The 17,289-nt window shown below is 34.6% G+C and overlaps 1 protein-coding gene across 1 annotated transcript in view; it reads left to right on the plus strand.

Annotated features, from left to right (window-relative positions):
* The window catches only part of LOC132941562 (uncharacterized), a 128,175-nt gene that overhangs the window by 64,217 nt on the left and 46,669 nt on the right, over positions 1–17,289 (plus strand). Inside the window, exons 46-74 of the mRNA XM_061009668.1 lie at positions 4,020–4,202; positions 5,538–5,738; positions 5,842–6,012; positions 6,123–6,242; positions 6,386–6,766; positions 6,841–7,035; positions 7,114–7,356; positions 7,454–7,777; positions 7,889–8,221; positions 8,293–8,613; positions 8,721–9,047; positions 9,126–9,449; positions 9,790–10,122; positions 10,195–10,500; positions 10,569–10,892; positions 11,160–11,509; positions 11,820–12,120; positions 12,199–12,501; positions 12,764–13,102; positions 13,170–13,493; positions 13,570–13,905; positions 14,046–14,375; positions 14,512–14,823; positions 14,896–15,228; positions 15,316–15,636; positions 15,729–16,040; positions 16,122–16,445; positions 16,524–16,847; positions 16,915–17,223. Of these exons, the coding sequence (XP_060865651.1) occupies positions 4,020–4,202; positions 5,538–5,738; positions 5,842–6,012; positions 6,123–6,242; positions 6,386–6,766; positions 6,841–7,035; positions 7,114–7,356; positions 7,454–7,777; positions 7,889–8,221; positions 8,293–8,613; positions 8,721–9,047; positions 9,126–9,449; positions 9,790–10,122; positions 10,195–10,500; positions 10,569–10,892; positions 11,160–11,509; positions 11,820–12,120; positions 12,199–12,501; positions 12,764–13,102; positions 13,170–13,493; positions 13,570–13,905; positions 14,046–14,375; positions 14,512–14,823; positions 14,896–15,228; positions 15,316–15,636; positions 15,729–16,040; positions 16,122–16,445; positions 16,524–16,847; positions 16,915–17,223 (8,604 nt within the window). The remainder of the gene's footprint in view (positions 1–4,019; positions 4,203–5,537; positions 5,739–5,841; positions 6,013–6,122; positions 6,243–6,385; positions 6,767–6,840; positions 7,036–7,113; positions 7,357–7,453; positions 7,778–7,888; positions 8,222–8,292; positions 8,614–8,720; positions 9,048–9,125; positions 9,450–9,789; positions 10,123–10,194; positions 10,501–10,568; positions 10,893–11,159; positions 11,510–11,819; positions 12,121–12,198; positions 12,502–12,763; positions 13,103–13,169; positions 13,494–13,569; positions 13,906–14,045; positions 14,376–14,511; positions 14,824–14,895; positions 15,229–15,315; positions 15,637–15,728; positions 16,041–16,121; positions 16,446–16,523; positions 16,848–16,914; positions 17,224–17,289) is intronic.

Consider the following 17,289-nt stretch of genomic DNA (forward strand, 5'->3'; position numbering starts at 1 on the left):
ATAATGTACAAGGTACAACGAAGTCATACTCGGAAATGAGTACAGAATATGATAAAAACAACGTAGAAAACAACTCAACAGAAAGTGTTGTAAAATTTAACACGACTACAGTTCCCACTGAATTAGATAACAATTTACAAGTTAATAATATTTCTTCATTTTTAGAAACTACCACGTCAAATTTACTCCCTGTGTCTATAAGTACAATAGACAATCAAAAAAGTACAACATTAGTTACATTAAACGAATTTGTAAGCTCCAAATTTAATGACACAACTGAATATTCAAATGAAGAAACAACAACAAAGTCTTACATGTTAAAAACTAATTATAATAATTCAAACGAGGTTACTGATCAATTTAATGAAAACGATCAAGAACTCACCACAAAAAGTTCAGAAAAAATTGTTGAAGTTTTTACCAGAAATACAACTGACATATTTGATGAAGAAAAAGAACTTCTCTATACAACTAATAATCCTACTACCCCTTCAGTGACTACGATCGAAGACGTAAGAATCGAAACCGATAAAACACTAGACGATGAAACTACAACTATTTCCAAGACAATAATTAATGGCATTGGTACGACATCTATAAATTTAATAGACAACGACATAAAAACTACAACGGTTGATGCGACCAATAAAAATATAGAAAACGATTTTACACTTGTTAGTACAATAGAAACGACTCTCCGCCCGATGACAATTAGTTCAAATGCAGAAATCATAACTTTAAATAATCAAATTGATGAGTACACAACCGTGAACAGCGTCATGTCCAATAGCTCAACCGATGAAAACACTCAACGACCTATACCAACAGACGATATTGAAGCGGCAACCACCGTGACGGCACTCAATCATCAAGTGGAAAACGAATCAGTCGAGAATCCATCTAATTTGACTGGTACAGGTGACGAAGTGATGACTAGTTCTCCCGAATTCACTACTCAGATCGTCGAGTCGTCAATAATTCCCGGATCAATAAATATAAACGATAGTAATGTGTCCCAAGGCGTTATAAAAAAATGGGAAACGTTGTTCGGTGGTTCGGGAAGTGTAAGTGTACCGCCCGTAAGCGAATCTACAACCGTTGTGGGAACCCGTCTTACGACAGTAATTAACGGTATGGAAGATACCGTATTAAACACAGAACCTACCGAAACAATTGTTTCGAAAGAAATTTTTTCGGAAAACCACCGTGTAACAAACGATTCTGTAAACAACGACGTGGCTAATAGTATAGGATACGATTTAATAACGACCGTTCGTACACGTGGGAAAAATGAAAGTGTTATAACATCGACTAGCGCCGCGGATAGAGATGATACAATCTCTGCGAACGAAATGTATACAATGGATAATGAGGTAACCACTGGATCAGATTTTGAAAGAAAAAACGAATCTATTGTTTCAACACAAATTTATGGAGACCGGACTGATAACATTTTAACTGGCGGCGATCGAACAACACAACAAATTATGACGTTCGATTCAGTAAATAATACGTTGTTCGAAACGACCACTACAAAATATACACCTATGGCAACGGACAGTGCGATATTTACATCTAAAGATACGGATTTCAAATATACAAATCGAGAAACCACCACGGTCACAATTATGACCATGGCTGATTGGATTAAAACTAAGAGTACCACTCCGAAAGCATCTTATAATGAAATCGATACCGAGAAAAGCGTAGAAAACAATTTATTTAACTCTCCGACAGAATCTAACACACCCGAAAATGGTGATGCTGTTACGACAGATATTCCACTGGGGCCGTTGGAAAAGACAAGCAACGGAGACCAAGTCGAAACGTCTTCGATCATATCAATAAATGACGCCACCACTATGATAAATTTCTTTACGACTTCTATAGAAGTGCTTGTGTCGAGCTTAAATACTGAAAACGATTCGACAACTATTGCTGATAATACAATCGCCTCTACTGATGCAGTTACAAGTGCATTTACAGAAAATTACGAGACCACGACATTTCCGGGCTCAAACAAAGGTAGTTTGGGTAAAACGTCTTTAAATCCGCACGAAATTACGTACGACTTAACGACAATTCGCGGATATATGGACGTGACGCCCGAGTTTAACGACACCACCGATAGCCCCACGGAAAGATATACCGTTTTACCGACCGAAGAGACAACGTTTAATTTTCAAACAGATTCCCCTTACAACACTGATTTTAATAACGAATCGATGTCCCGCGATACCGACCTAGACACGACGGACTTGAATGATAATAATAATAATAATATGTTGACTACTACCGAATACACTATAACGTCTAAGAGCATTGAAATCGAAGATGTCACTGCAATACCCGAAAACCACAACCAAACGAATATAAACAACAGCTACTCTGTACAACAAATAATAACCACAGCAACCAGAAAATGGTGTTGGAATGATACCGATTGTGACGCCGGCCACAAGTGTTTGGCAGCCAAGTGTCTACCAACAGGTGAAAGCCGCGTAAATAACTGTCCGCCCGGAATCATCACGTTACAGTGTCTTAAAGGTATAATTTACACTTAATACTAAAAAAAAATTCCGCTTTTATATTAATTTGTGTTTCAGCATGTTTTGTATTTTAATTAGTATATTATGTAGGTATACGGAGTCCGTAACTGAATTGTGTATCGTTATTTTTGTTATTTGTTTGTCATGTTGTTATTAATAGAGAAGAATCGAACAGCAACGTTAACATTTTTTTTTTACGAGCACGTACCACATGTAAATATTAGTCGGTTCGACAAATTAATCAAATCAGTCAGTGCTTTAGCGTTTACATAGGATCTGTGTGATCAAAAAAAGTCATTAATTTAATAAGTGAAACGTATTTCGTTTCTGAGGACTCTAGGATTAGGTTACTTTCACAGAAATGATAGTAATCGAAGCATGACTTAATGAAATAGCCACTGTATAAGATACCATCGAATCATAGTTTAAATGTTCGTCAATTTAAATTAGATTTTCCAGTTTTTATTAATTTCTCGGTGTTTGTGTAATTCACATGATATATAATATTATAAGTATCTAAAGTTTTAACCATTTCTTACGAATAGTAATACATTTAATAAGTTAAAAACATAACCATATATTTTAAAAATGAAATCAACACAACCAAAAAACAAATTAATCGAAACTGGAATCTCCGAGTTAAATACTGATAAACTCTGATTCATTAAATGTTTAACTTCGTAACGATCGATGATTGTTAATAATAATGCATGTAACAATAATATGTAAATAACACTAATCGTGTACATATATATATAATACTATACAGCACCAGGTACCGCGAAAAAGCCGCAAGTATGCGAATCCGACACGGAATGTCTGGACTCGGAAGCTTGTTACATGGGACAGTGTGAGAATCTGTGTAGTTTTTCGACGGTATGTGCTCCAAATGCCAAATGCCACGTGATAAAACACAGACCCGTTTGTTCGTGTCCTCCAGGATACGAAGGAAACCCGGCCACAAAGTGTTATCAACCGAAACTGTGTAAGACTAATCACATCACTAATTTCATATTTTCATATAAATATATTTATGTGTTAATTAAATATTAATGATTAACATGATTTACCAATATAATAATAATATTAATAATTATAATACAATTAATCATTAATATTGTACAAAAAAAAAAACCACACACACAAAAAACACAACCATTGTAAGATCATATAACTATTGTAGATGTATATATTATTAATTGTACAAATAGGGACTACTATTTTTCACGTAAGAGAGTTGATAGTATCGTGTAATATAATATAATATAGTTCACGTATAGCGTTGTATCATATAAATGCGGGGTTATCATATACATGTAAATACATGTACATAAATCTTTATAATATACCCACTACTGTACCGCCCTTCTTGGGTACAGTCTAATTTTTTTTTTATTTTTTATTTTAACGGTTGAAAATTCTTCTTCTTATCTATATATTATTTTTATTTTTACCCCACTCCGAATTTAGTAACCTGCAATACGAACAACGATTGTACGAACGGTGAAGTTTGCATCCAGCAAATTTGCCAAAACCAGTGCAACGTTCATAACCCGTGCGCTCAAAACGCAGCATGCATTAACACCGCTCATGGAGTCGATTGTAGCTGCGTAGAAGGATTTCAAGGCAACGGATTTGTAGGGTGTCTGCCAGGTCAGTTGCAATCCATATTAAATTTCAATTTATTCGTCAATAATTTAGTACCATTGCGGGTGATTTATTTTTTCATTCGATAACACTCGTTATGTTTGATTAAAATGATATCAAATGTATCATTAATAAAAACATATGTATTATTTTAGGTAGATACTATATTATGTATATATCTGCAGGTTAGGAATACACATTTTAACTACGACTTAACTTGCCCAGGTTAACAAAATTATTAATCATAATTATTGTACCAATAAATGAACTTATATTAATGATATAAATAATCAAAATTATTGTACGATTATTTTATTATTAAAATTATTATATTTATTGAAAGTTAAAATAAAATAATCTAAAAAACTACACTGTTACTTCATAATAATTATATCACCCGTTCATAGTAAGACTGTGTTACTATAGCCTATTATAGTGCACTATAAGCTTATAAAATTAATTAATTAATGTGTATTTATTTTTTAATCTAAGTATAACTGTATGAGGTATGGGTGTAATGACTATTTATTAATTCGATTTGAATAATATTATTATTGTTATGGGTACTATTCAATAACTTTAAGAATATTATTGTACAGTATCGTGTGTATACTGATTTAAGGGGATCAAAAATAGTTAATTTTACACCTGTATAATTTGTTCACGATAACGATAACAGTTTTGAATCTTAAGTTTACTTTTGTATCAATTTTTTTTCTTTTTTAATTGGAACGTTTACCTCGCCTAATTAGGTTTTATGATCCTAAAATTTCAGTAATTTAAAACAATTATTTATTTATTTTATGGAATTAAAATCTATTTATAAAAATGGTATGCTATATATAGGGCAGTCGGTATGATAAATAAAAGTATAAACTTTTTGCGAAAAACAAATGTCTCACGTAGTACAGTGCAGTGCGTGTTGAAATTATGCATTATAACAGGTGTTGCAAGCGCATTAAATTTATCGATTAAATTATTCATATTAATTTATATTTTATATAATTTAATTGCAGTACGCATATATTATGGAGCTAAAAATCCTATATAATTTAACTCCTTATAAATAGAAGCGTAATTTAAATTTTTTATTTCTTCTTACTATATTATCGTTTGAGGTTAAAAATCAATTTTTTTTTAATCCGTCAATATGTGGTTTACAATAAATACACGTACACCTTGCGTCTACACATTTTAATCGTTCGGTCTTCACTATATTTTTTTACGTAAATCTGCTTTAAAGTTTGAACTATTGTTTTTACGCACACTAATATTATTATTGATAATATTCGTTGCTTTCAATTTTTACGATTTATTTACATCGCTTGAATATATTTTTAGTTCGATCATACAAGCCCATTTGCCAATACAACGAAGACTGTCCGCCAGATAAATTATGTGATCGATTAAATCGCGTATGTATAAATCCGTGTGCTGAAGACTCTTGTGGTGAAAATGCTGAGTGTTATCCTGTAAACCACGGTACAGAATGCAGATGTTTACAAGGCCATCAAGGAAATCCATACATCTCGTGTGCATCAGGTATATTAACGATATTTCTTAAAATAAATTATATACCTGCTACAGCTACATACATAATTATAAAAATATCCATGATAATTTGTTATCTTAAATTTATTATTAGTCACCGGATGTCGGTCGAATAATGAATGCTCAACTAATGAAGCGTGCATCAATGGAAAATGCTCTAACCCATGTCGATGTGGTCCAAATGCTGTCTGCGACGTTGTAAACCATAAGGCAACATGCAAGTGTCTTGCAGGCTACAACGGAAATCCATTATTAGGATGTCAAGGTAATTACTGAATATCATTGTTTTAGCATTACAAATAGTACTTTTATTTTTTTTTAATTTTACTCTCAACAATCAAAATAAATGGTGATGTATATTTAATACAATTTTAGTACCTCAAAATCCATGCGATCCAAATCCTTGTGGAATGCATGCTCTTTGCGAAATCGACAATGGAAATCCAATTTGCTACTGTCCGAAAGGAATGACAGGAAATCCATTTAAAAGTTGCAGTAAGTTGAAATTGAAAACTTATCACTGAATACATAAACTGATTAATTTTAGTGTATCACAAATTAAACAATTAAATCACTCTACATTTTTAGCACTCGTACATATTTATAATAATTACTTTATAAAATATCTTTAATTTTAGTTCCTGAAGGTGATGAATGCTCACCAAATCCATGTGGTCCCTACTCTGGATGCAGAGTAGTTCAAGGTTCTGCAGTTTGTTTCTGTTTATCTGAGTATGAAGGGGATCCTCCCATCACACCTTGCCGTTTACCAAGCAATCCTTGTACACCTTCTCCATGTGGACCTAACACTCAATGTACATTGTTGGATAATGGATTTGCCAAATGTACATGTTTACCAGGATACATCGAGAGTCCAAACACAATACGTGGATGCGTAGAGAAGAAGAATCCATGTGAACCAAACCCATGTGGACAAAGTGCCGTATGTGATCCAAACAGGCAACCATCATGTTTCTGCCCAGAGCCATTAATTGGAAATCCATATAAGTTTTGTGGTGGTATGTATTAAAGTACCATAAAATATTTTCTCATCAAAAATTAAATTTGGAATTTTCTACAAAATTATTTTTAGAATCACTGAAAACCTTATGTCAACCTGGACCTTGTGGTGCAAATGCAGATTGTTATGTAACTGGAAGCAATGAACAGTGTTATTGTAAAAATGGCTATTCAGGAAACCCTTACGATGGTTGTATTTCAATTCCAATGAGTCCGTGTGAACCAAATCCATGTGGAAAATATGCATACTGCAAAATTTCATCAGAAGGTAGTGTATCAATATTTTTATATTTACTGCAGTAAACATTTTATATTAATATGTTAAAACTTTTTAACTATTAAATAGGAAAACCATTATGTTCCTGTCCTGATGGTATGGGTGGAGACCCACTAACAGGATGTAAAGGCCCGGAATGTACAACTAATGATGACTGTCCATGGGATAAATCATGCTTAGGCTACAAATGTAATAATCCATGTCCAGGAGCGTGTGGAGTAGGTGCTTCGTGCAAAGTTGAAAAACATCGCCCTGTATGTACATGTAATCGTGGACTAACTGGAAATCCATTCTTCCGCTGTTATCAAATAAGTAAGTTGTTAAAACTATAGTTAATAAAAAAAAAGTATAGTGTTATAACTAATAATGAAATATTAAATAATAATGTTTGTTTATTTATTAATTTAAGGTTCGGATCCAGCTCCAACTGGAAATCCATGTCTACCTAACCCATGTGGAATTAATACTGAATGTAAAATCCAAAATCGTAAACCTGTATGTACATGCCTAACAAATTTCGTTGGAGATCCTAAGACTGGATGTCAGCCTGAGTGTGTTTTAAATACTGATTGTAAGAATCATCAAGCTTGTATTGATTACCGATGTCGAGATCCATGTGCATTTGGAAACATTTGTGGTCTTGGAGCAGTATGCCAATGCAAAGATCATACACCACTATGTTCTTGTAGAGAAGGTTTTGTTGGAGATCCATTCCTACAATGTTTACCAAAACGTGAGAATTAAATACATCAAATATACTAAACATTTTTACTATGCTAAACAACGTACATAACCACTGTATTTAAACAATTTTTCAAAATTCACAACTGTTTGGGATTTTTAGCTGATGACGAGCCATTTAAAAATATGACTCTGCCTTGTGCACCTTCACCATGTGATCCATATTCTTCATGTAATGTGTATGGTGGTCAAATAGCAATGTGTGATCCCTGCTCTTCAATTGAACAACAATGGAATCCACAATGTCATCCTCAATGTTTATACAACTCTGATTGCCCATTCAATTTAGCTTGTGTGGGACAAAAATGTATTGATCCTTGCCCAGGATCCTGTGGTATTCAAGCTGAATGTACTGTTGTGTATCATAATCCAATTTGTTCATGCCAATCGGGACTAATAGGAAATCCATACGAACACTGTACTACTCCAAAACAAAGTATGACAAACTATGATAAGTTTAAAATCTAGAGTATCTGTAAGCTATAATTTATTGATTTATTTTTATAGATGATGTGGCTAAGCCTATTTCATGTGATCAAGTGCAATGTGGAGCAAATGCTGTATGCAAAAAATCAAATGGAATGACTATTTGTGTTTGCCGTCAACAATATTATGGAAACCCGTACTTATCATGTCGGCCCGAATGTGTTATAAATACTGATTGTGGTCAAACATTATCTTGTATTAATAACAAATGCGTTAATCCTTGCTTGGGTGTATGTGGTGTTAACGCGCAATGCCAAGTAGTTAATCATTTCCCCGTATGTTTCTGTCAACAAGATTATTCAGGAGATCCTTTTGTTAGCTGTTATCAAGCTGCTAGACCAAGTAAATAATATTTGATAATTTACTGTTTATGAGTAGAAACTTAATAAATTACCTATAGTATATTTTAATATATATTGTAATTTAATGTATACGTAATCTTTTTTTAGATTATCCACCAATAATGGGCCCAGCAGATAATGCTTGTGACCCCTCTCCGTGCGGTTCTAACAGTCGCTGTCATATTTCGGAACAAGGATTCGCAACATGTTCGTGCTTACCAGGATATCGTGGCTCTCCACCAGTATGTAAACCAGAGTGTGTAGTAAGCGCGGAATGCCCGCAAACTCAAGCTTGCTTAAATCAAAAATGTGTTGACCCATGTCCTGGTACATGTGGTGTTGGAGCTAATTGTCATTCTATTTGCCATAATCCGATCTGCAGTTGTCCACCAGGACACGTCGGTGATCCTTTCGTTAGCTGTCATTTACCACTTGGTTTGTATTCAATTTTAATGTATTCATATTTTATTATTATTAAAGTTCTATTTATATTATTAATCATGTTACCTATAGGTGAAGAAACTCCTAAAGTACCTGGAAATCCTTGTGAACCTACACCATGTGGTCCAAATTCGATTTGTGAAATTAAAAAAGGTCATCCAGTTTGTTCATGTTCTCCGAATTATATTGGAAGTCCACCATATTGCCGTCCAGAATGTATAATGAATCACGAATGTCCACATAACAAAGCTTGCATTCAAGAAAAATGTCAAAATCCGTGCACAAAATCATGCGGCTTGAATGCTAAATGTGATGTTGTTAATCACACGCCATTCTGTACCTGTGTATCAGGTTACGAAGGAGATGCATTTATAAGCTGTACTAGAATTCCACCAAGTAAGTGTGATTTTAAAAAGTATGCTTATAATTTAATTATATTAGATTTATTTGAGACTCAGGGGTGAGATGCTTACAATATGTTATACGCAAACTCATTAAATAGAATTTTTAATATTTAAAAATGTATAATAAGAACTTCTTAATTTCTTCATTAAGTTGCAATTAATAATTTTTTTTTGAGATAGAGAACTGTCATAGTATTATGTAATAGATAACATATAATATAATGTTATGTTATGCATAAATAATTTTTTTTTTAATTTTTTTTTTGTTAAGTTTAAACTTTCTACCACTATATATCAATATAAACTAATCATAATTTTTAATAATATTTTAGCTGTGTTACCTGAAATTCCAAGAGATCCATGTAACCCTTCACCATGTGGTGATAATACTCAATGTTTTAGTGAAAATAATGGAGTCTCAAAATGTGTTTGCATACCACCTTATATCGGCAACCCTTACTCTGGTGGTTGTAGGCCAGAATGTTTGATGAATAGTGATTGTATGTCAAACTTGGCATGTTTGGCTAGCCATTGTCGAGATCCGTGCCCAGGTGTATGTGGTCTCAATGCTCAATGTAATGTTGTTAGTCATATACCAGTCTGTACTTGTTTCCCCGGATATATCGGAGATCCATTCCAATCTTGTAGAATAGAACCAATTAATCGTGAGTTGAATATATTTTAACATAAGATATTTGAATTAATTGAAATATAATGTTATCTTGTGTTTTTTGTAGCACCAACTCCCCAAAATCCTTGTGAACCTTCACCTTGTGGTCCAAATAGTCAATGTCGTACTCAAGGTTATAATGCAGTTTGCTCATGTACACAAGGTTTTATCGGAACCCCTCCTTCTTGTCGACCAGAATGCGTTGTAAGTGCTGAATGCCCAGTAGATAAGGCGTGTATAGCACAAAAGTGTTCAGATCCTTGTCCTGGAACATGTGGATTACATGCTCGATGCAATGTAATTAATCACAATCCCATTTGTACTTGTCCACCGAAATTCGTGGGTGATCCATTTGTTAGGTGTATTCAAGAAGGTAAGTTTTACTATAATAACTAGAATATTATTATTATTAAGATTTATTAATCAACTATAATTCTACAGAACCTAAAACTCCTCCAGTCGTTTACCAAGATCCTTGTTTCCCGTCACCTTGTGGTGCTAATTCTGAATGTAGAGAACATGATAGTAGACCTGTCTGTTCATGTTTACCGGGAATGCTTGGAGCTCCACCAAACTGTCGGCCAGAATGCTTAATTCACGCTGACTGTCCAACTAGATTAGCTTGTCTGCAGAGTAAATGTCGAGATCCTTGTACCGGATCTTGTGGATTCAATTCTAGATGCACTGTAATCAACCATCAACCAGTGTGTTCATGTGAACCGGGCTACCAAGGAGATCCATTTAATGGATGTAATGCTGTCGCAGGTATGTTTGAATTTATAAATCATACTAATATTTTTATATTTTTATTAAAACTAAATAGTCATAATGAAGATTTATTTATAAACCGAATAACATTTGTTATAAGTTACTATTATTATTTTATTAACTTAGTAGGTATACCACTAATAGCTTATAGTTATTTAAGAGTTACAACATAAATTAATATTATTAAAACTACTTAACAAACGAACTACAACAGTTGGACTACTATACAATTAAGGTTGTTATTGTGATTATTATTATTAATAGCAAAACCAAAAGGAAAACCACGCCTGTCTTGTTATGGTACTACTTGCGGCCATAATGCAATATGTAAGAGCAATATTAACAATGTAACTTGCATTTGTAAGAATAATTATCTCGGGGACCCATACATTGGATGCCGTCCTCGTTGTACACTCAGCGCAGAATGTCCTAGATCATTTGCTTGTGTTAATTCTGAATGCATCGATCCGTGTAAAAACGCATGTGGCCTGCGCGCTCGTTGTCGAGTAGTCAACCATAGCCCAATTTGCTTTTGTCCAAATGGCATGACTGGCAATCCACTAACAATATGCAACAAGATATCAAATTGTAAGCATGCCTTCTTCCAACCCACTGTCATTAATATCAATTTTACATTCATAAATGTTTTCTTAATATTCTATCTAAACAATAATATTAAAATAAAGTTATATTCTAAAAATTTTCTGGATAATTTGTTTAATTAGAAAAGTATATAATCTATACATATAGGAACAGTTATATGCAATAAATATGTTATATATTTATATACTTTTTTTATTAAACTATAAATACTTCATGACTTCATGAAGTATACTTCATCAGAAAACATTTATGTGAACATTTTACTATTTCTACTAATAATATACTAATAATCTAATTATAGCTCCTAATATTCCTCATAAGCCAAATTCGCTTTGCATGCCAAATCTCTGTGGGCCATTCAGTAATTGCTCAATAATCAAAAACCACGTTGTGTGTTTATGCCAGTATGGTTATACTGGTACGCCACCCAACTGCAAACCAGACTGTGTGATTAGCTCAGAATGTGCACCAAATAAAGCTTGTGTTAATCAACGGTGCACAGACCCTTGTTCAGGTTTATGTGCACCCAACTCCGATTGCCGGGTAATTAATCATAAAGCTATATGTGTTTGTAAACCTGGTTTTAGTGGCGATCCTATGAAACGGTGTCTCAAAACAGAAAGTAAGCTCCAAATCCTAGGTTATTTCTAATAATACTTTATATTTGCTATTAACACCAAAAAATGCATGTATCATCTAGAATGCTCGGACAATAACACTAATCCATGTGATAAGAACCCGTGTGGACCTTATTCGGTCTGCCGTTCTTATGACAAACAACCCGTATGTTCTTGTCAATCTGGATACATGGGTTTACCACCAAATTGTCGTCCAGAATGTACTTTGAATGCAGATTGTAATCGTACAAAGGTGTGTGTTAATAACCGCTGTACTAACCCATGTCCGGGTAGTTGTGCGCCTCAAGCATTTTGCAGTGTGGTCAATCACAGACCTTTGTGCATGTGCCCTGAAGGATTTACTGGAGATCCTTTTAAAATATGTTCAATACCATGTAAGACTCAAATCCGCAATTTAATTACGTTAGATTTTTTAAGTATATTAAGTTAGTATAAATTCAATGGAGTATAACTAATTGGTGCTAATCAATGTTAGTTATAACATTAATCGAACTCTCTTTTCATAAAGGTAAGTTAATGCATGTTTATAATAGTCTATGTATTGTTTGCTTTGGTGATCAGATTATTAGATAGAGCTTATATATAGTATTTGCGTGTTGTATTGCATTAGAATGTAGAGTATTTATAATCGTTTTTTAGCTTTCGATTATACGCCTGTAACTCCTTGCAACCCTTCACCGTGTGGAGCAAACGCTGTATGTAAAGAATCAAATGGTGCCGGTTCTTGTTCATGTATCCCAGAATATTTTGGCGATCCGTACTCTGGATGTCGACCAGAATGTGTAAACAATCTCGATTGCGCATGGAATAAAGCATGCATCAATTACAAATGTATAGATCCTTGTATTGGTGCTTGTGGTTTATATGCTGAATGCAAGGTCAGCAATCATGCTCCAACTTGCTATTGTTTGCAAGGGTACACTGGAAGTGCTTTATTATCATGTCATAAAATTGAGTTTGATCCAAGTAAGAGTTGTATATATTGCTATTGCTTTCCTTTAGATTCTCTTTTTATACCTATTTTATTACATAGCATGTGAAGTTGATTTGGTTATTACGAAAAACCCTTGCATGAAATCGCCTTGTGGGCAATACAGTCAGTGTCGAGCTGTAAATGGCCATGCAGTATGCTCTTGTTTACCTGGATACTTTGGAAATCCTCCAAATTGTCATCCAGAGTGCATAACTAGTTCAGATTGTCCACAAGATAAATCATGTGTAAATCAAATCTGTTCAGACCCATGTCCAGGCACATGTGGTTACAACGCACAATGTCGAGTTGTAAATCATAGTCCTATATGTAGTTGCTATTCAGGTTATTATGGTGATCCATTTGTTCGTTGTGCTATTATTGAAAGTAAGAATGCCGTAGTTATGCTTTTAGTTGCTTTATATGTAGCATATTATTGATTTGATGCATGGGGTATGTTTAGAGCCTTCACCACCAGAACAGGATAGACTACCACAGAACCCTTGTGTTCCATCACCTTGTGGTCCAAATTCTATATGTCATCCCAAAGATTATACTCCTACCTGTTCTTGTTTACCAAACTATATTGGTCGACCACCTTGCTGTAGACCAGAATGCACAATAAATGCCGAATGCTTTGGCAATTTGGCTTGTGTTAATGAAAGGTGTATAGATCCTTGTCCCGGTTCCTGTGGTATCAACGCCTTTTGTAAAGTGATTTCCCATAATCCTGTATGTAAATGCAATGACGGGTATACCGGTGATCCATTTATAGCCTGCCGACCGACACCAATTTCACGTAAGGATTATTATTAAAATATTATTATGCTTGTTATAGTATTTATTAAGATATTAAGTTACTTGAGCTATCGTTGATTAAACCAATAGATCACAAATACACCATACACACAAATTGCAACACAAATTTTCCCATTTTAGTACCACCACCAGCAGATGTGCCAAGTGATCCGTGTAACCCATCACCATGTGGGGCAAATGCTATTTGCAAAGAAAGAAATAATGCTGGATCTTGTACATGTATTCCTGAATATACAGGGGATCCTTATACAGGATGTAGACCAGAGTGCGTGCTAAATAGTGAATGTCCTAGAGACAGAGCTTGCATAAACAATAAGTGTCGTGACCCATGTCCAGGAATGTGTGGTTTATATGCTGAATGCAGAGTTATCAACCATTCTCCTTCATGTGCTTGTCTTCCAGGATATACTGGCAATCCATTGTCTGCTTGTCAACTTCTCCCAGTTGCCAGTAAGATTTCTTCTCTTACTATCTACTTATTAGCTTCTTTTTACTTTGCATGCATTGGTATTTTAAACCATGTCTTCATTCTTATCTGTCTCTATTGTACGTTGCATGTTTTTCTTTGTGCTATGCCCACTTTTAGGCCCAGATCTACCACCTAAAAACCCTTGCATACCTTCACCTTGTGGCCCGTACAGTCAATGCAGGACAGTAAATGACCATGCCGTTTGTTCATGTCAAACAAATTATATCGGTACACCCCCAGCTTGTCATCCAGAATGTATGGTTAGTTCTGAATGTGCTCAAGATAAGGCATGTGTCAATCAAAAATGCGTAGACCCATGTCCCGGAACCTGTGGCCTCAATGCGCGGTGTCAAGTTGTCAACCATAATCCTATATGTAGCTGTTCAGCTGGATATACTGGTGATCCATTTGTCCGGTGTTTACAAGAAAGTTCGTACTAATAAAAAAAAATGTTTAGAAAAATATAACTTAATAATCTATAATACTTTTAATATTTGTTAGAACCAACATATTACGACGAACCATTAATTCCGACTAATCCGTGCGTTCCATCTCCATGTGGACCTAATTCTTTATGCCGCGATCACAGTGGAACTCCTGCGTGTTCATGTTTGTCTAATTATATTGGTCGGCCACCAAATTGCCGCCCAGAATGTACAATTAATGCTGAATGCCCTGGAAATCTCGCCTGTGTTAACGAAAAATGTCGAGATCCTTGTCCTGGCTCATGTGGAATATACGCAACATGTAATACAGTAAAACATGTACCTCAGTGTGTTTGTCAAAATGGATACACTGGAGATCCATTTAGTGGATGTTCACTCATACAACAAAGTAAGACAACTATTTATTGGTATCAACGTTTAAAAATATATTTATATATTATGTATATTATGTATTTATATTTGACAATTTTTTTAGTTCCAACTGAAGGACCTAAGATGCCTTGCAACCCATCGCCATGTGGAGCAAATGCAGTATGTAAAGAACGAAATGGTGCTGGCTCTTGTTCGTGCTTACCGGAATATTTTGGAGATCCATATACTGGATGTAGGCCAGAATGTGTGACCAATTCTGATTGTGATCGTAGTAAATCTTGTATGAACAATAAATGTCGCGATCCATGTCCAGGAATCTGTGGTTTGAATGCAGAATGCAGAGTTATTAACCACTCGCCATCTTGCTATTGCCCAGTGGGTTATACTGGAGATCCAACGTTATCTTGCTACATTCAACCATTACGTATGTATAATATTATCTAGTTGTATTTTTCGTTAATACTCATTTTATTACTCATTCTATATTTATAAATAATATTAAATTGTTATTTTTAGTTGATCCAGAACCACCCACAAATCCATGTATTCCTTCACCATGTGGCCCTTACAGTCAATGCAGACCTGTCAATAATCATGCTGTATGTTCATGCCAAACAGATTACATTGGAACACCGCCATCATGTCGGCCAGAGTGTATGGTGAGCTCTGAATGTCCCCAAGATAAAGCATGTGTTAGAAAGAAATGTATAGACCCATGCCCTGGTACATGTGGATCAAATGGAAGATGTCAAGTAGTCAATCATAATCCAATTTGTAGTTGTCCTCCCGGTTATAACGGAGATCCATTTATAAGGTGTTTCAAAGAACGTACGTATTTCTTATTCAACTCAAATTGTACATTAAATGTTTTGAAAACAATATTTATATAAATATGTATGTTATACATAGAACCTCCACCAGCTGATATACCAACCAATCCGTGTGTGCCATCGCCATGTGGTCCAAATTCAGTATGTCGTGAAATTGGTCACACCCCAGCATGTTCATGTTTAGATAGTTACATTGGACGACCACCTAATTGTCGACCAGAATGTACCATCAATGCTGAATGCCCAGGAAATTTAGCATGTTCAAAAGAAAGATGTAAAGACCCGTGTCCTGGTTCATGTGGAATATATGCCACGTGTGTAACGATTAACCATAGTCCACAATGTAACTGTGAACCAGGTTATACAGGAGATCCATTTGCTGGATGTTCATTAATACAACAAGGTATGTTTATTTTATATAAAAAAAATTATAATAGTATCTTATTTTTGATATATTTTTTAATTATTTTTAAAATTTTAGTTGTTCCAACTGAAGGACCTAAAATGCCCTGTAACCCATCGCCATGTGGAGCAAACGCTATATGCAAAGAACGTAATGGAGCAGGATCTTGTATATGTTTACCAGAATATTTTGGTGATCCTTACACGGGATGTAGACCAGAATGTGTGACTAATTCAGAATGTGATAGGAGTAAAGCATGCGTAAATAATAAATGCCGTGATCCTTGTCCTGGTACTTGTGGACTTAATGCAGAATGTAGTGTCATCAACCACACACCATCGTGTACATGTTTTCCAGGTTATACTGGCAATCCTATTACCGCATGTCATATGCCACCACCAAGTAAGATTTATATAATTTGTCTAAAATATTAAATATAAGCATTATAACTTTTATATTTTATTTATAGTGGATGAAATACCTAAAAATCCATGTGAACCATCACCATGTGGGCCTTATAGCGTATGTAGAACTGTGAATGACCATGCAGTATGTTCTTGTCAAACTAACTATATTGGTACTCCTCCGGGTTGTCGTCCAGAATGTGTAGTTAGTTCGGAATGTCCTCAAAACAGAGCTTGTATTAATCAAAAATGTTCAGACCCTTGTATTGGAATATGTGGTATAGGCGCCAGGTGCCAAGTCATAAATCACAATCCGATTTGCAGTTGTCCAAGTGGTTTAATTGGCGATCCATTTGTTCAATGCAAATCAGAACGTAAGTTTATATATATATATCTAAAACTATACTAATAAAAAACAATTTTAATAAATGATTCCTAAA

Source organism: Metopolophium dirhodum, chromosome 3 (assembly GCF_019925205.1).
Source record: "Metopolophium dirhodum isolate CAU chromosome 3, ASM1992520v1, whole genome shotgun sequence".
Lineage (NCBI taxonomy): Eukaryota > Metazoa > Arthropoda > Insecta > Hemiptera > Aphididae > Metopolophium > Metopolophium dirhodum.